Source organism: Leuciscus leuciscus (assembly GCF_965113295.1).
Source record: "Leuciscus leuciscus genome assembly, chromosome: 25".
Classification (NCBI taxonomy): Eukaryota; Metazoa; Chordata; class Actinopteri; order Cypriniformes; family Leuciscidae; genus Leuciscus; species Leuciscus leuciscus.
This window is the reverse complement of record NC_138724.1, coordinates 22,809,387-22,828,865: the sequence shown is the minus strand read 5'-3', so window position 1 is coordinate 22,828,865 and position 19,479 is coordinate 22,809,387. Positions and strand designations below refer to the sequence as shown.

Here is a 19,479-nt window from a genome sequence, read left to right as displayed (position 1 = left end):
ATCAGTGGCGAGAATACTGAGAGGGTGGAAGGCAAGATGTGATAGCTCATTTACGCAGGCCAGCAAGAGTGATGAAGTGAGATGTCTATCTTCAGTCTTTAAAAGCTGCTGATTAGAAGTATCCTCCTCCACATCGCTAACTTCAGTTTATTTTGTCATCGTCCTGTGGGAATCCATATTGTTTTGGCAGCTTCCTGTGCCTCCCAATTTGGTACCTGATTTGAATTAATCTAAAATGAATGTTGAGCAAATCACTTTCGGAGTGAAAATCACTTTTTTTTTCCCAGCTGATCAGAATCCACCCGACTTTAAAGAGCATTTAAAGTGCCGTACGACAAAACTGCAGCACACTCTTATAATAAACAGAACATTATCATCCGATGGTGTGTGGATGCTAATGTAGTTTTTGTTTATCTTTTATAGCCATCGTTCTTGGTATGAATGGGCCTTAAGGCCGGGACACACCAAGCCGACGGTTGCCATTGGGCAACTTCGGCCCGTTTTTGAGCATCGGTTGGCTTAGTTTTTTTCAGTGTGTTCTGCACCATTGTCTCTAGTCGGACGCTGTTAGGTTTGTTGGGCTGATTCAGCATGTTGATTCGCCGTCGGGCCGTTGGTGAGAGAGAGAACTCTGATTGGCTTCAGCTTAGCGAATGAGTCGAGCAAAGAAGTCAAGACAGTACAGACAGTAGGCTGTTATAGTTTTACATCATCTTACCTGAGCATTCAAATACACAAATATTTTCATAATAACATTAGCCGGCTGGAATGAAGAAAGTGATCCGTGTGATCAAGCATGCACTGCTTTGTTTACGGTTTGTATATCTGCAGTCCTAGTTTCGGTTTCCATTTTTGAATGACGATTGATACCTGCTGATATAGACAGATATTTCCTGTCGCCTATAGTCCTTTTGGTGTGTTCAAGCGCAGCTTTTTGGCCGATATGCAGCTGATGAGAGGAAACAACACAGTCTGCTTTCGTTTCCACTTGTTCTTTGACGTCGACTTTGTGGCCCGGCCTTAAAGCCAATGGAAACTGACGCACATCTTTGCTAGCATGTTGCAGCTAACATTCTTTTTGTTTTGGTTGTAGTGGACTCAAGCATTGGAAATGAAACAAATTTTTTCTTGCAAGTGACTGAGTGACAATAGGTTTCCATTCAGTCGGAGGTGATTTTTCTCTTCAAACAAATTAATGGAGATTCCTAAGTCTTAATTTTTACACCATTAGCCTACTTTAGCTTCATTCTTCCAGTTGTATTTGAATCAAGGCCCTGTTTGAACTAAAAAGTAATGATAATGAACAGTTATTTGTCTGATCATTTTTACTCCCCCCTGACCTCTCTTGTCAAGGTAGCTTTTTCTGTCCAGGTTGCCACTGAAAACAGGCTACTGTGATGTTTTTTTTTTTGTTTTTTTTTTATAAAACGGTAAACTGTGTTTTAAACTAAACATAATTCTAACATCTAACCTTACTTCTCCTACAGGCCTAACATTCTAACACTTGAACAAAATGTACTCTGAAGATTGTTGTGTTGAAACCAGTGAAAACTTTAAGATGCTTGCTAGACTACATAAAAATATAAGTCTATAATGGTCTCATGGCATATTGAGTAATCAGAGTAATCAAATGAACTTCTAACCTCTTCCATTTTTTAAAAATGATTTGAGATCTAAATTTGCTCTGCCAGTAACAGTGGGCGAAGTGGGGGCTTGTTTTGCACAGATTGAACCAATCATATTGAAGGAAAATGACCATGAGTAATAAATCACGTTAATCTTACTGTTGTATAAAAACCTGATGTATTGTTGTTTTTAAGAGAGATTCTCTGAGAAATGCTTGAACTCTCCCGGCCTTGATTAAAGAATTTAAAGGGCATTTGCTGAAGTCTGTCTGGTTATTATTGCTGTGCAGCAAGTTAGTTAGTGGAGCAAGTTAACAGATAAGTGAGAAACTAAAGACCTTATTCCCGAGTGATAGTGTCAAAAGGGGTGAGAGACGTCGTTCAACTCCGTGTGAGACTCTTAGGCGGGGTTAGATTGCAGTCAGGTAACTATAATTCTTAAGCATTCTACGTGGTTAGAATAGCTACTCTTAGGCGTCAACCAACGTGGTGAAGTCACCTGAGTATAATTTTTGCAGGTGTCAGGGACACTTGGTTCAACCTAAGTCAGGTGCGTAGAGGAAAAATCTACCACTCTACTTTTACACTTATCTGCCGTCTGGCATGCAGACTTGGACTGCATCATGGGGTTGTGGAACAATATTGTCAGCATTTCAAAGAAATTACACTCTGGAACATTCTATCTTAAGAGACTCTTGAGATAAGAGGAGGGGTCACACTCACAGAGCATCCTAACTTTGCGCTAGCATGCTAACTTTGCTCTCGCTTGGCAAGATCACAAGAAAGCTAGGTTCTTATTAGCGGTGCTTGCTAGGCAGTGTTAAACTTAGCACACATTTTTAAGATGAATGGTTTGAATCATGTTTTGTAGTGATTTTTGTCACTTTAACTTGTCAAATGTAATGCTTCTGTCAGTTAAAGGAGGCTGATTGGAAATAGGATCTGAGATGCTAACAAATGCTAACAAGTTTTTCCACATCAAAAAAGTGGAACCACATCTTTATTTTTTTTTTACATTTGGGGTTAGTTAATGAATTGGTTTGTCATAACCCTTACTTCCAACACGTAGCCTAAGGCATTGTGATATCCAAGTTATTTTTGAAAAGGCTGAGGTGATTGTATTTAGCATTATCATGTTGTCACTGCTTAATTAAAAAAATGTTACTTACACCACTGAATCATTCACTGTAAGACCAGGAACATGCTTTAGGAGCATAAATTGATTTGTTTTTGAGTTCATCTTGACATTAAAAAAATTACATGCACTTATAATGGATGGATTATGGATAATAAGTGGTTTGGTTGTTTTTAGCTTATCCTGTGGTGTCTAGAGTGCTGTGGCTCCCTCTTGTGTTAGGATGCAATATAACTCCTTCCAGATGTGCAATGAGCTGTCTAGTAGTCTACATATGTGTTAGAGAGAGAAGCAAGGGCAAAATACACATACTGTGGTCTCAATATGCCACCAAAAGAATGAGGGCTACCTATTCTCTTTCTTTCTTCGGCTCTTTTCATCTGTCCTTGTGCAGCAGGCCAGATGCATTGTGGGAACCCCTCTAAAGGAGCTCCTTTTTCACTAAACTATTAAACCACACAAGCTGCCTCTGGGAAACAGTTTCTTAGTGCGCACACTCACAAACATGCGCGCAAACACAAATCCAGTGTGTAGTGTGTTGGAAAAAGGGACAAGGCTGCCTCTCAAGCGCTGGAATGTGAAGTGTAAGAATGGCGTGATGTTGAAGAAAAGCAAAGGGCTGCTGTTGGTGGAGTGGGAGGATTGAAGACACCAGTGAGGCTGGTCAGGATCCACACACACTCCTTTGTATTGTTCTCGCTCGATTTCTGTGCTTCTGCTCACTCTTTTCAAGTCTTCCTCCTTTTGTGTGTTCTCTCTTTCCCAGCATTAGTTCGTCCAAAAAGTCATTTACTCAGTCATTAAAAAGTAATTTACCATTGTTTTAATTCAAACCCATATGACTTTTGGAACACAAAAGGAGACATTTTGGTCATTTCATTGCATTTACAAAACTAAACAAAAGCACATAAATGTCTTGTAAAAATGGTCCATATAATGTGAGCTGATCTTCTGAAATCTCAAGATGGTTTTATGTGACAAACTGACTAATCTTTGAAGTCATGATGTAATGAAGGTAGCAACAGATCTTTTCTTTCATATTGAAACTCGCATCCTGTTGAAACGTATTATCGAGAATGAAAAAAAGAGGAGGATAGGGCTTGGTTTCAATTCATTGGTTTCTGATTACGTAGATGGAAACATATGTATGGATGAAAAGATCAATAACATACATTTAAAAAACATTTTCCGTTTCCGTTTCCATTTCATGCTAACTTTTTGTTATTCACTGCTAATCTTTTCCTACAGTGAGTTGTTAATTATTGTGACTGGATCAAGTCATTGAATTTGAGAATACGAGAAGTGGGTTAGTCAGCTTTGTGAACGAATCACCCAGACTAATTTTGTGGATTAGATCAGCTGATTCATTTAAAGATCTGACTCAAAGCAATCATTCCTTCATGAATTGTATATCGCTGCTGCTTTCATGACCGTCAGTATAATCAGCCAAATTTCAGTGTATTATTCACATAAAGCTTATCATATGATTTCAGAAGACTCTTGCACTCAACTCATATGGGCCACTTTTATGGTGTGTTTTTGAGAAGAGAATATCCAGGATATTCTTGCATTTCACAGAACAGACATGAGAATGAGTAAATAATGACAGAATTTCATATCTTTTTGGTCAAGCTATTCTTTAATTTAAATCATAGTTTGTGTTGGATGACTGGTCTTGAGTGAAACACGGAGATAACATGCGCCGAGATCCCCACAAAGAGCCCTTGTTTCTTCTGTCCCCTCCTCCACTGGATAATCACATGCACACATGCAAACACACAGTAAAGACTGAACCGACTGCGTCAGGACAACCTACACAGTTAGCTGAATATCTGTTTCTCTTAAGTACAAGTTAGAACGTCATGCTAAACATGGAATAATGTATGAGACTTTAATTGAAGGTGTTTTTTTGTCTTCAAGGTGTGTCTGCCTTGTGTGTTTTTGCATAAAATTATATATACACACACTGTGTCACCCTCGTTATATTTTATGGTGGATGGAAACTCCCAAGCAAAAGTGGAAAAACATTGCAATTCGGCATGAATGCATTGGGACAATAACAGACTTCGTTTGCCATAATGCTACCACCCGTTATGAAGTCCACGGTCTTTAGCAATGCAATATTTTAATTTCTTTTTAATCCTAATCGATTAGATATTGTGCAGTGATTTAGTAGAAACCGTAGCAGTGTTATTTTACTATTATTTATATTCCAATTTAGTATTTATTAATACTTATAATCACATATAAGTTATAACATATAAGTTTGTTTATATAATGTGTGTAAAAAAAATAAAATATATATATATACACACATACACACTATATATATACACACACACACACACACACACACAAAAAATATACATATATACGAAATTTAGCTTTGCAAACTTTTATCTAACATAAAAGTTTGTTTAAATAATACACACACTATATATATATATATATAGTGTGTATTATTTAAACAAACTTTTATGTTAGATATGATTAATCGCGATTAATCGATTTGACAGCACTAATTTATATTTTGAAATTTATTTTTTCATTTTAATTTAGTCATTTTGTGATTTTTGTCGTTTTCATTAGTTATTTATATTTAGCTTTATTTTTATATCTCCTTTAGATTTAGTAATATTGGTGCCATTTCAGATACTTGCCATGGCAACAATTCCAATTTTCTTTTAAGTTTTTCATCTAATATTTTTTTCAGGATTATTTTAGCTTGATTTCAATTAACAGAAGCCAATTTTAATCGTTTTAGTTAATGATAGAAACTCTGAACCTCTGTATTTGCATGTGAACTCCTATCTCTGGTATTTTCGCTCTGAATGAACCCAGGCTTACTTCTGATTCTTTTCCAGAAGCCCGAGTTTCATGCACCGCTTCAATTGCATTAAATTCCCAGTGAATCCCATCAGACCGCAGTCTGGCCTCTCATCATTCTCGCCATTTGAAAGGGTTGCCATGACTCCAGCTGTTGATGGTTCTATATAGATGCAGTGATCGAGAGTCCCTTGCATCCAATGCAAAGCTAAATGAGATTTACTACACTACACTTCTTGTTTTAATTGCGAACAGTGTCCAAGAGTGTATGATCTTGTCATGACAACTTTTCTGATAGTGTTGGATGGAAAAGCCTTATCTTACTGGGTTGAGCCTGGGAATCTCTCCCAACTCTTCTCCAAACAGTTTGAAGGATGAAATCCTTCTAAAAATGTTCCTCTGATCAGTGAATGGGTGTTAACCGATCAGAGTTCAACCACACCATGATGCACATTGGTAAAGATGTGAGGCTTTCTGCTCCGAAAATTTTAAAGGATGAGATGAGAGGCATTGAAAGAGTGAAGGGGGAACGGAAAAGAGCAGCTGCGATTGGGTGAGTCTGTTAAAAAAACAACAGTGGGAGCAGAAGGAAAGCCAGCGACAGAAAAAGAGAGGGAGTGTGCAGAAGGAAAAAGGAGAGAGGGAGGGGAGAAAAAAGTGTGTGAAGAATGGAGGGAGGGAGGGAGGGTGGGAGGGAGAGTGAGAACGGGGCTGGTTCATGGTGCAGATGTGCCGAGAGTTGCTCATTTTTCCCAAAGCTTGACTGGGAACTCCACAAGTCTCGGGCTTCATGTTGGAATATAACGGCACTCTCTTCTCCTCCTTCACACTTCACCCCTGGAAAAGATGTACGAGCGACACCGGCGACGGTACAGCCTGTGCGCAAAGGGCGAGAGGTCCGTGGATGTGGTTTTGATTAAGGTATGAAGCAGAAAACAAGTAGTAGTTGTGTTCGAGTTCCTTTCGAAAGTCTGTTAAATATCATTGTTGTCTGTAAATTTTGCAGATTGTCTTGTTGACAGTTGCGTGCGCCGTCACATTGCATTGATTAGGGTTGGCCGGGAGCGTTGTTGAGATGCCAGAGGTCTCGCTCCCGTTGAATCGAAGGGGTGTGTGTGCATGAGAGCTGTGGAGTTTCGCTGCTTGGCTTGGGTGGAGTTCAGTTTTGGATGTGGAACGATGAGGCCTGCTTTCCAATTTCAGGCCACTGTTCTCCATTAGCTCTAGGGTTTGATGTTTTGTTCTAGACATGCTGGAGTTTGAATTTCGTAACAATTTCGCATTGAGTTCCATCTCCCCCACCCTTACGTTTGTTGTCAAACAAACGTTGAAACTTGAGACTTCTCAGTCTATATTTCATCTTTACAGGTATTTGGATTTATTCTTTAGTTTTAAAGCAATGTGTAAGTTTCATGGCTACTCTTTATTGGTCCCAAGAAGTTAGCAAAATTGTAAGAGAAAAAATATTTGCATATAAAGTAATTGTCAAACATTGAAACCTGTGACTTAACAGTCCATATTTAGGGACAAAAGTGTCCTCAGAAATTAGCCACATTTGACACAACCTTCTTTTTGGATAATTTTAATTAGAAAAAAAATTCTGAAGCTTTATAAAAACAATAGAAGTCTACTCCCTGTCCGAATTTAGATATTGTGTGTGTGGGAACAGTAAGGGCTCTGACTGGAATGCTGTCAGTATGTTGGAGGTTGTATATTTAGTGGCTGGTCTGGTACTGTATCAGTGAAGGTCACAGCCAGACACGTAAAGGGCCCTTCCACAGTCTGACCCCTCGATTATTGTCTCTTGATAAGTAGATTGGTCCAAGCTTGCTTCGCTGCCTGTTTATCTCCATTCACTTCTTCTGCTTCCTTCTGCTTTCCATCATCTGACATGAGCTGGCAGCAGGTCTGAGAATCATTATGTGGGAAGGCAAGTTAATTAAAAAAAAATCTAATTATAGTAGGTATAAAATATTGTGGAGAACTGCCATGCATAATTATTCCTTCATAAAAGCAGCATGTATTGTTTACTATTAGGTATGCTCTTTCATATGCTCTCCTTTTATGCTAATCAGATTTTTTTTTTTCTCTCAATTTTATCATTTAGTATTTTTATTTTTTTATCGTTTATTCACATTCATGATGCACACTTGCCTACTTGGCTTCTGTATCACTAAATGTGTTGTTTTACAAAATGAGGGATGAGACATAATTTGTCTGTGATAATTGACAACATGCCTCGGAAACACTTATTTTACACAATATTTATTCCATTTTTATATATATATATGTATATGTATGTGTATATATATATGTGTGTGTATATATGTATGTATGTGTATATATATGTGTGTGTATATATGTATGTATGTATATGTGTATGTGTATGTGTGTGTATATGTGTATATATGTATATATATAATTGTAGTTGTATGTCTCATCCCAATAGTTCACTTAAAGTCTGTGTAAATACTCCAGACAGCTTGTAATTTTTATGATCAGGCTTCATGGTCTCACCAATTAAAGACTTAAAGTTTTTATCCACCTTAAATCAGCATTATATACTGTTATATTTGCGAGGTGATATATTAATATATGGTCCACGTTAAGCATCTGTGGTGGGAAGTGAAGAGGGGCTGTTAAACCGTTCTGTATGTAAAATACAGGGCCACAGGTGCCGCTTCAGCACTAAGTGAGGATTGAGAAAGACAGGTTGTCCACGGCCGTCTCAAAGAGCACCCGAGGGAGCACTTTCCAATTGACGCAGACCTTTGTTGTAGCATATTCCTTTCACCTGAGACCTCCTTGATATTGAACGAGAAGCCAAATGGCTACTTAACACCTCTTCAAGTCATTTCACAGATGTTTTACCCAGAACCCGCCTGCAAATGTGAGCAAGAAACAAATAGAAGAACCATGCGAAATCAGTAGGTAGCTATTTTTGCAGTACGAAAATCGTAGACTGCGTCCACTGGTGCCCTCTTCCATGTCATAGCCTTTCCCGTCTCCACAGCTCGTCATATCTATGGAATGTGTCCAGAATGTCCAGCTCAGACCACAGTCTGTGGACAGTCTCTCTCTCTGCACTCAGTGGATTACAGCTCTGTTTCATAAGCCTTTCGGAAGTTCTGTCATCTCTTAATATAGCCCATCTCAACAGTCTCCTTTTCCATGATTAGAACATGGATGTGTTTGGATCAGAGCCAAAGCACTTAAAAGACACTTTGCCACAAATTTTATCTCATACACTACCATTCAAAAGTTTGGGGTTGTAAGATTAATAAATCTAGTTAGAAAAAAACACAGTAGAAACCGTAATACTGTGAAAAAGTATTGCAATTTTGATATGCAAGTTATTCCTGTACTGGCAAAGCTGATTTTTTCAGCCTCATTACTCTAGTCTTCGGTGTCACACGATTCTTCAGAAATCATTCTAATATGAGGATTTGCTGCTAAAGAATCATTTCTTTTCTTATTATTAATTTTGAATACAGCTGTGCAGCTTAATATTTTTTGGGATTTTTTTTTTTTTTCAGATCCTTTGAATTGAACGTTCAAAAGAACAGCATTTATTTGAAATATAAATCTCATTTTGTAACATTACAAATGTCACATTTCAACTTTTTGTATTTTTTTTAATAAGATTGAAAAATTGTAGGATCAATTCAACATTTATTTAAGTGTTTTAAAATCATTGTGAATAGCCTGTTAATTATGGATAGCCTCATACGCATTTTAAATGTTCTTATGAAAATATTTAAGTTTTTTGTTTTTTTTGTGAATATGGCCCCAAATCATTAACGCTTAGTGTAACTTGTGGTTTTTTACCTTGCAAATGAAAAATCATCTGTAAAAATGTGTATTTACATAACTGTCAAAAATCAGCTTAGTATAAAAACCTGCCCGTGCTAGAAAAGTGTTAAAGTTGACATTTGGCACCAGACTAAAAACTACTCTGATCCCTTAACAAGCACACACAACTCTTTCCCAGCTGCTTTTCCACTGTAGGGCCGAACGGTTCCAGTTGTATTTCCACTTGAGCTTGTTTCGGCAAGGCACGATTACAAACCAATCTCGGCCTGGAATTCTCAGCACTGTTGGCTACAAATCTACTTTTAAAGTTCACCTGTCCACTGTTGTCCTGTTCTAGGCACCCATAATTCCTCAGGGGAAGGAGATTGTTTGGAAAAGGCAATTCTAGAGTAGTTTCCTGTTCTTGTGACATGGGTTCCCACAGGAAGTCAATACCGTCAAAGACTAAGGGGTCGTGTGTCAGGATAGGTCATGTGAAGGGCGTCAGGATCATGTTTTAATCAATGCACCTTTTCCATCTCACTCTTGAAGTGTTGAATTTGCCAGTCAATGAAGTGGTGTGTTGTGGATGGAACTCCATTATGGCCCCATTTACTCTCCATCAGTGGCGTAAAGAAAACTACGCCACATGCCTGGGGAAATGCATGGCGGCTTTTTACAGCCTACATCATGCGCTCGTGCACAACACTCCTTTGTCATTAATTCCTTTCCTTTCCTGACTAAACGCACACATGGTTTTTCAAACATTGTTCATTAATTCTGCATGTTTTTTTTTATTCTTGAACTTAATTTCCAGTTGTGCATGTAGAAGCCTGACGTCACATTTGCCGAAACGAGCATCGTAAAGCCACTTTGAACTACTTGATGATTTCACTTCATGTTTGCGTTGTTCTGCTATAAATCATCCCCTGCAATGAGCTCTTTGTCCCAGCGCCTATTCAAAGCCCCATTGTGTCCGGCTGCATCTCGAGATTCTCAATGCATGTAAACACACTCTGAAAGATTGTTTGCGCTAAAAAAGTGTGTATTGTCTGAATGAGTTGTGTGTCTTTAAGTGAGATATCCTCGGTTTTTAGTGCCAGTCATACTGTGACGAGACTTATATTGATTTGTCTAAGGATTATGCTAAATTATACTTAAAAGATTTCTGTCAAGTGTAGTTAGTCACAGTTAGACTGAGACCCTGACGAGCAGAATGTAAAACACTAACATATAGCACATATATTATGAACTAACCTTAGATATTTGTTTATTTATTTTATTAAATGCTTTACTTGTATGTATTTCTTTAGGGAAAGATACAATAAACATAAATAAAACTGAGACAACAGCCAACCAATGCATGTATCATAGTGCTTGTTGCTAAAGCTAATTTGTAACACTTTTATAATTACAACAACAGCAAACAAACAAAAAAAGGAGAAAAGAAAGAGAGAGAAATCTGTTGCTGAATTAACCAAGACTTAGTAGCTTTAAAAAAAAAATATATATATATATATATATCTATATATATCTATATATATATATCTATATATATATATAAATTATTTATTTATTTAGTGTGGCATGATAAGATTATCTATATCATGCGGATCTGCAAACTGCCTTGTCAGTGAATAATGCAAACTTTTTCCAATTATGTTTTAAGTATTACAGAATTTTTTTCGAATATGTTTTTAATGCGTTATTTTAAATATTGCGTAAAATACGTTTAAATCAGTCTAAATTTAACATTTAGTTTTTCCCTGATTAAAATGAAAAAATAAATAATAGTAAAATTTTCACGTAAGATAAATCCAGTCATATCAGTAGCTTTATGGTGGCTGACATGTTGTTGATCATTTTTTTCAATAACCCCTATGTTATTGGACACTTTTGCTGAATAAATTAATAATGGCTGACTTGTAGATGTATTGGAGCTATGTGGGCCTCCTTGCTTTTGCGATATTGACCTTCAAAAACAAACCCATATTGGTTGACCGATCGGATATATTAACATAGCTGGCCTGACAACTCTATATTTATGCTTTGTTTATGCCAAGTTATCCTTAAAGCGTGTATCCTGAAAAATAATCAAACCCGTCATGATCAAAGAGCAGGACTCTGGCTGACCGTTTCTGCCTGTGGCATGTGTTTAGCATTTGGTCAGTGTGAGGCATTACATATTTCCATTACTGCACATTGGCTCTAAATGCCACATTTGTGGACTGATTTTCACGACTCATTCAGTAATTGGTAGAAACGGTGTCTGGTTGGAAGTGTTTCTGTGTGTGTCTGCTACATCCATTACCATTATTACTAAGTCGTGAAACTGACATAAAATATCAGAGCAGTATCCCAGCTAACCTTCTGGTTCTCTGCAAATGTCCGCATAAACACATTTTTGAGCGTTTGGTAATATACATCCAGATACACACATCCATAAGCCTGCACACTTGAAAACTAGTGTTTAATTGGCTGAAACTGAGTGCTCTGTACTTGAGACTTTTCATTTGCTTTCCCACTCAAAGACAAGTTTATCATTCATAATAAAGATTGAAGGATTGGGGGCAGTGTGTTTGTATGATTTTGTTTGTCAGATTGAGGTTGATGTCTGTTCTGGGATCAGTAAACATAACATGCTTGCATGTCTAAGTTCCAGATGGTGTAAGACTCTCGGTGCTGTCTGGATCCTGTCAGAACCTACTGCGAATGGGAATGACATGTTTTTTGAACAGCAGTGAAACATCACAGCCCTGAATCGCTTTTCTGAATTCCATGATGGCGTGTCTTCATTAAAACATTAGATATGTGGCCCGACACATTATGTGGTGGCACTTAGGCAGACGACCAGAGTTTAAATCCAGCTTGTGTTACCTACTGATACCATCCCCTCATCTTTTCATACCCTTTTAAATAAAAATGACAAAAAATAAATAAATAGCCAATCGACAATTAAAACCGATTTTTTTTTTTTTTTTTTTTTTTTTTTTTTAGTTCTCTTAGTTTAATTTTTTGTTTGTTTGTTTATTTTTTTTTTTTTTTAATTGTCTGTTAATTTTAATTATTTCGGGGGGACTTTTTGTTTTGTTTTAGTTTGTTTGATTTATTTTTTGTTTTTTGTTTTTTCATTTAGTTGTCTGTTCGTTTATTGTTTTATTTAATTTAATTTTGTTGTTTTATTTGGGCATTGGTTTTGTTTTAGTTTGTTTGATTTGTTTGTTTTCTGCTCGGTTTATTTATTTATATATTTTTTTTATAATTTATTATTTTATTTAGTTGTTTGCTCATTTATTGTTTTATTTTATTTATTTATTTTGTTTTATTTGTGCTTTTCTGTTTTGTTTTAGATTGTTTTTTTAGATCACAGCTTGGGAAATCATGACCACACATAAAGAAACTGATTCAGCCAGCTATTCTTCCCATTTCGTTCTTTTTTCCAGTATTTGTTTCTGTTTCTCTCCTTACATCTCACTCTCTGAGAGTTAAAAGGCTGCAGCTGTTGACGGCTCTATTGAAAAGCCCACGCCCCTCTTTCTTGCCACACTAGAGCAGTGTCCATCCACCAATGACCAAACAAAGGAGGTCTATGACCAGAAGCCACACACGTGCGTGCACACAGCGGGTACACACTAAGCGTGGGAGTTGAGCGTGTGTCACATGCTTACGACGGGCAGTGGGTGGGTGTAATCAGTCCTGAATGGAGCCGATGATGGCCATGCAGATGAGCTGCACAGGAAGGTTTCTAAGCTTCTGTTTCCGCCACAGGGATGTTCTTCTTTTTCATGGTCTTTTGATCTTTCTATACTATGTTACAGCTGGTGTTGTAGCTCTTCTTTGATTACACTAACTAAAAAGTACCATGGTTTTGCAGTGTTGCTGTTTTTGGATTTATTTATATATTAATTTATTTATATACATTTATTTTATATTATTATTTAAATATGGTATTTGGCCAATTAACACCATATTCACTATTATTATTATAATTTATATTATATTATTATTATATTATTACATATTACAATTGTTATTATTCATCCTTATTACCTAATGCATCAGTGTATATATAATAATATTGATGCATCAGGTGGTAGTAATACCATAGTAGTAATACTACTAATAATACATGTTGCCTTTGGCTTGCTCAGTTGGGGATATTTTGGGGATATTTAATTTAATTTTATCAATCAATAAATTCCTCTTGAAACAAACTTTGTTGTATTATTTTAATTTAATACTGTGAAGCTGCTTTGATACAATCTGTATTGTGAAAAGCGCTGTACAAATAAACTTGACTTGACATAACAATAGTACAATTTGTGGAAAATATGGTATAAAAATGGGCATTAAGATTGATAAATGTCCCATCTTCCCGAAGTCTATGGGTATTTTGAATTGGATTTTGGTTAAATCAATTATCTTGATGGACAAAACGTGTTACTATAATAATCTTTTGTTGATCACAGAGTTTTTATTTTATTTTATTTTTTACAATAAACCAAAAGCCTATGTAAAAGTCCTATTGTGTTTTTGTTGATGGAACCAGTGTAATGCTCTCTTCCGGGTTGGCCTACAAATTTACATCATTCCTGCACCACTATTGTACGGTGACCACTTTGTCCTTACAGTAGCCTATAACTAGCCCTCTATGGCCCGTTCACAGCTGCTCTATGTTGAACGTTAGTGGGCCGTGATGTTTACATGTGGGTCACATTCCTCTAGGTCTGTTCTGAATGCCCCACACATGCCCCCAGAAACCCTTCCTGCCCCAAATCACAGCCTTGAGGGTTTACAACCACATGTAACTCTCTCAGGAGGTAGACGCTCTTACCACTGCTAATATTTCTGTTCACGAGCTGAAGAAAGGAACATTTCTTCATCAAGAAAGAGAATGATTCTGTGGTCGAAGGAAAATGCTTTAGCCGTCCAAGTCGAAACCATTGACATACTTGAACTGGTTTTAGGTTGCAGAGGAAACCATCTTTCACCTGATGCATCAGTACTGTATGTCCTGCTGGATTCTAGCATGATTTTTAGCAGATGATGGATCTTCAGAATATTATGCATTTGAGAAAATCAATACCTTTAGAAAATCAACTTTTTTTTTTCTTTTTTTTTTACTCTTTAAAAAAAAAAATTCTTTGTATTGTCATTTTTCTAAACTGACAAGTGTAATTTCCAACATCTTCAATTAAGTGTTTTGTTTGAATGTGTGATAGAAATGATGGTGGAATTTTTTTTTTTTTTTGCACATATATAATGATGCACAATAAAAAAAAAAATCAGTTGATAACAAATGATCTTTATCTTGATTACCTTTATTTTTCTTTCAGTTATGAGAGAGAGAGAGAGAGAGAGAGAGAGAGAGAGATGCACACTTTAGAACATTCGTCAACCAATCAGATTTCATGTCACTAGTATTTTTTTATATGACAAGTATGAATATTATAAGTTCAGAATATACAAAATCAGCTATAAGGTTTTCTGATCTGTATATCAAAAGAGTTATTTTGGACATATTCCACTCTAAACTGGAATGATTTTCTCATTGCAGATTCACAGAGAGACAGAGACGTTTTATTCAGTTGATGCCAGTCAAGATGCTGGACTCCAGGAGAAGAAATCCACTTCAGTGAGCTCAGGTAACCAACTGATTTTGCTTCAAAAGCCTGAAGTCTTTTGCATTGATAATCAAGTTGGTAACCCAAATGTTCATGGTCTTAGAGGATGTTCATGTTAGCACCTACGTAATTGTGGCTTCTAAGCATAAATGTACACTGAAATACCGCAGAGTTTTACTGAACGTACAGCGTTTGACGTCCAAACCTCAACATTACGTCACGTAGGTTTAGTTTATGGTTGAAAGTTACATCCAGAACAAAACACAAAAACCTCTTTCATACATCTTCCAGCATGCTACAAAAGAAAGGATGCCCTCTTTGCTCAGACTGTGTCTGTGTGTGTCCAATCTAAATAGTGCCCACATTGTGTCACATGGGAAACGACATACACATCCTCCAAAGACTAAATGAATGTCTTCCTGTCAATACAAAAGACTCCACTAGTCAAATAAGATCATCTATTTAAGTAGATGACATCAACATCCTGTCTGCCAAGATTGCGAGAAGAGATGCAACACAATGGACTGAAATGACTCCGTTTCAGACTGTATTTTGATTCAGTTCGTGAGAATCGAGTCTGGTCTGTTTTATTTTCGATGTATTCTTCTTCTGTTGCTAAACAACATTCTCATGTTGTTCCTGATTCTTTTTTCACCCCCCAGAATTGCCCCCTTCGACCCCCTCACCCGAGAGCGTACGTCACGAAGAGTCAGCGAGCCCCATGCGAGGGTCTGTCAGCGATGGCGACTCTCTCTTTAGCCAGGATTTGGGCGAGGACATCGTTTTTAATAATAAGGTGGGTGCGGATTTGCGTTGTTTCCATTATCACCCAATTCTGTTTGTTTTCGAAGCGGAGTTGCTATTTGTTTTGTTTCTATGTCTCTTTACCAAGCGGATCCCCTTGCTTTTGCCTCTGCCATATAAAGCGGTTATGTAATAAGTCTCATTTTCAGTGGTGATCTTCTCTACACACAACATCTTGCTCCACTGACATCATGTCATGTGACGTGAGCAGATCAGTGGGCCAAGGCCATTATTATGACCTCATCCTTAGACATGCTTCCTCCTCTTTTTCCCACCACCTCTAAGGATTTCTCCACCCCTTAAACTCCTTGCCTCAATTTAAGGATGTTTTACACAGACTTAGACACTTAAGTGTTGCTCTTAGCAAGTCGCAGAGAAAAATAGTGTTTTTTTTGAGAACTGTAATGTTTGGTTTACTTGGTGGTAAGTAGATCCCTCAATTTTTTTACAATCCTTTTTTGAAAAGCAGAATAGGCTCATCTCAAGTGGTTTCCACCACCTTGTCCCATTTTTAGTTAGAGAGCATAGTGAGATTGACTCAACTACGTCATTCACAGTGCTTTATGGGAATTGGCAGGTGTTAAAGGTGTTATTTCTTTGCAGAATTATGGGTATTATATATAGTTTTTCACCAGGAATTCTGCTGTTGGACAAGATAATAAAAAATAAAAAAATTGAAATAGTGTGAGCAGATGGCTCCAACAAAAGCATATACTGTTGATTAACAACCTTGTAGCTTTAAAGGTTTTTAAGTCTTTATAAATTAATTCCCCTATTGAGAACATTTATGGGATTTTTACCTCTGGAATCCGACTGTTCCCACCTATATGCTGATTTCACGCAGCCGCCATTTTGAAATCGAAAATGAGGCTCCGGTGGGAAGAACCCCGGAAGTAAAGATAAACAACAATGCCTTGGATTACCAACCTGAAGCTGCTGCCGCGATTTACACTATTGGATGTTAATATCCAATATAGGATATGTATATAGTACATTCCTGCTTCTTTTTTTACTTTCTGAATTATATATAAAAAAAATATTTTATTTATAAATGAATTTCACTGTATATAGTCTAAAGTATGAAAGAAATGTATGTACAGTTTTAGAATAACTCATTTTATACATTAAACACAACAATACGCCATCGCATTCACGACTCTCCTGTGATTAAAGGCGACACTTCCGGTTTTCTTCCCACCGGAGCCTTCCTTTCGATTTCAAAATAACGGCTGCGTGAAATCAGCGTATTGTAGCTAAGCTAGCAGGCTAATTAGCTATTGTTATGTTAACCTGCCAGGCTAATTGGCTAGGAGTTTGCTGAGAGAACAGGCTAAGCAGCTAGCAGTATGCAATGCTAAGTTAGGTTGCACACAATGCGAAGATGAAACAAATTCTCATTCATAAGAGCAATTTATTAGTCAAAGCTTGATGTTTTTGCTTCATTTTGTCAGAAGAGAAAATATTTAAATGCTTACATTGGCTAATGGTTTATTTTTGGAGGACATTAGCTTTATATGGTCCCCAAACTAGCCTACTTTTTCTCTTGGAATTGTACATGGAATTTCATGTAGCATGCTTACATTTTCTCTAAGCTCTGAAAGCAGGTAGAGGCACTTCACCTAAGCTTGACTTGTGTTCTGGAAGTGTGTGTCTCTCCCCCCCCCCCCCCATAGCTCATAAAGTAAACTATTACGGTACGGTTAGTGTGTAATGTAGCCGCTAGCTCACCACACCCCTCTCCTGGCTGCGGTCTCAGCATGCAAGGAAACTAATGAGCCGCTGTGAATGGAAATGAGTGTCGGCTGTGTGTGTTTCTATGTTATGTAAGCTTTATAAGGATGGAAAGAACTCTGAGACTCCATGGGGTTTGCAAGAGGAAAAAAATGAGTCTGCTTGTATGTACACTGCAGATGTAAAGTTGGTACGTCATCAGCAGTCATTCGCAAAATTCACATACGCTTGTCCTAACCAGGCGCTACGTGTGATTTTCATTACATCAGGCTGGGAAGTTCAACCCACAGTGCAATTTCATTGGTCCAAAATCCCAGTCTTATTAGCTGTCTTCCAAGCATCAAATGCGTTTAGATCGAAAGTGATTTTGTTTTTGCAAACTCTAATTGTCGTCCTCTTTCTCCATCAAAGGGTGAGGACAGTGTCACTCTCACCAGCGGTGTGTCCATGACCTACTCGTCCTCTACAGATGACAGCTCCAGTCTGGGGACCCCTAGCGCCATCCCTCAGGCCAGCACAGAGGCCCCTGCATCAGACACCTGTCAGGAAAATCCCACTTCTCCTGGAGCTTCACCCATTTCTAGAGAAACCGAGGAGGAAGAAAAAAAGGACCGTCTGACCGAGGTCCCGGAGCGGTCGACCATTTTACGCACCTCCATACGATCCCTGTCTCCTTTCCGCAGGCACAGCTGGGGCCCGGGCAAAAATTCAGCAGGGGAGACAGAGATTAGTCAGCGCAGGTATGAATCTCCACAGTTTTGTGACTTAACACTGTGTACTTTGTTTTTTACACATACGCTAGGATATGTGTACAGTTCACGTGATGTAAGTATTGTCATCATGTAGCCCAGGCTGTAGTTTAAAAAAAATGTGTCAGTCATAACTTTTTAAGAGAAATAGCGCAGACACGTATTGAGCGACTGTTTGCACACATTATAATATGGAGGATACTTTGAAAGGCTTCACATTCGTCTGTACACATACACAAAGCGTTCATGTCAAAATTGAAGTCACTTTGCGGAATGCAAACAGGATTTTTCTGTCCTCTTGAAACAGGACATTGGGGTTACGACATATTGAGGGGTTTGAACTACTCTTAAATAGCCAATTGACTTTAGTTTTACATCACAGTCTGGTGTAGTGCAAATTTAGAGAATCCTATCCCTCTTAAACCCTAAAAGGTTGCCATTTGTAATGATGAACATAATGCAGTATCTTCTTTTAGATAATTAAAAGATCATTTTAGATGTCCTTCTGTAGTAATGGAAGCTACCTTGTTAGTTTACTGCAGTTACGCTTGCAGTTGCTCAGTTTTGGTTTTTGTCCCATCATCTTCGCGTTAGTTTTGCTTTGTGTACAGCTCTCCCCTGAGTCATTGGCAGTCTGTATGTGAATATGTTTGTGTGTTTATGAAGGGAAATCCCAGAAGTGTGAGGGCTCTTTCCTCTGTGGGCTTTGTAAGCAAGCAGATGTTCTGTGAGAAAGAAAGAGCTGTATTTAGGTCACACAAGACTTCGTTCCTGCTAATGATAAAACTGATAACCTCTAATACTCAGAAAGACAGAAAAGAGGAACATCTTGGTTAACATTATGGTTGTGTTTCTTTTCATGCTGAAGAGAACCCAATTTGTAAAAAAAAATTCAAAAATTTATGATTAATTTATATCCAATAAATCCACTATCTTTTTTAATTTATTGACTTAAAATTAAGTAAAATTATTTTCCTGGTACCTTTAGGTTGTGTTTATATATATATATATAATTAATATTATAGTTTATACAAATATAGTTGTTCGTATAAAATACAATAAACATTATGTATATTTTAAACAAAAAAAGACTGCAAAACCAGAATAATATCATTATATTGACTTATTTATTATTAATTTATTATATTGACCATAATTACAGCATAAAAATAAATATTTTAGAAAGTTTCAGT

At 37.3% G+C, this 19,479-nt stretch overlaps 1 protein-coding gene and 1 long non-coding RNA gene across 7 annotated transcripts in view; one reads left to right on the top strand and one right to left on the bottom strand.

Annotated features, from left to right (window-relative positions):
• Nucleotides 1-19,479, top strand: part of akap13 (A-kinase anchoring protein 13) — a 95,075-nt gene that overhangs the window by 44,054 nt on the left and 31,542 nt on the right. For all 6 annotated transcript variants that reach the window (XM_082160182.1, XM_082160179.1, XM_082160181.1 and 3 more), the window contains exons 9-11: nt 14,936-15,023; nt 15,665-15,798; nt 17,949-18,277. In XM_082160182.1, the coding sequence (XP_082016308.1) occupies nt 14,936-15,023; nt 15,665-15,798; nt 17,949-18,277 (551 nt within the window). The remainder of the gene's footprint in view (nt 1-14,935; nt 15,024-15,664; nt 15,799-17,948; nt 18,278-19,479) is intronic.
• LOC309490909 lies at nt 12,718-14,508 on the bottom strand. Its single transcript, XR_014202873.1, has 2 exons — nt 13,673-14,508; nt 12,718-13,497 (listed from the first exon to the last, which is right to left on the bottom strand). It is a non-coding gene; the product is annotated as an uncharacterized lncRNA (long non-coding RNA).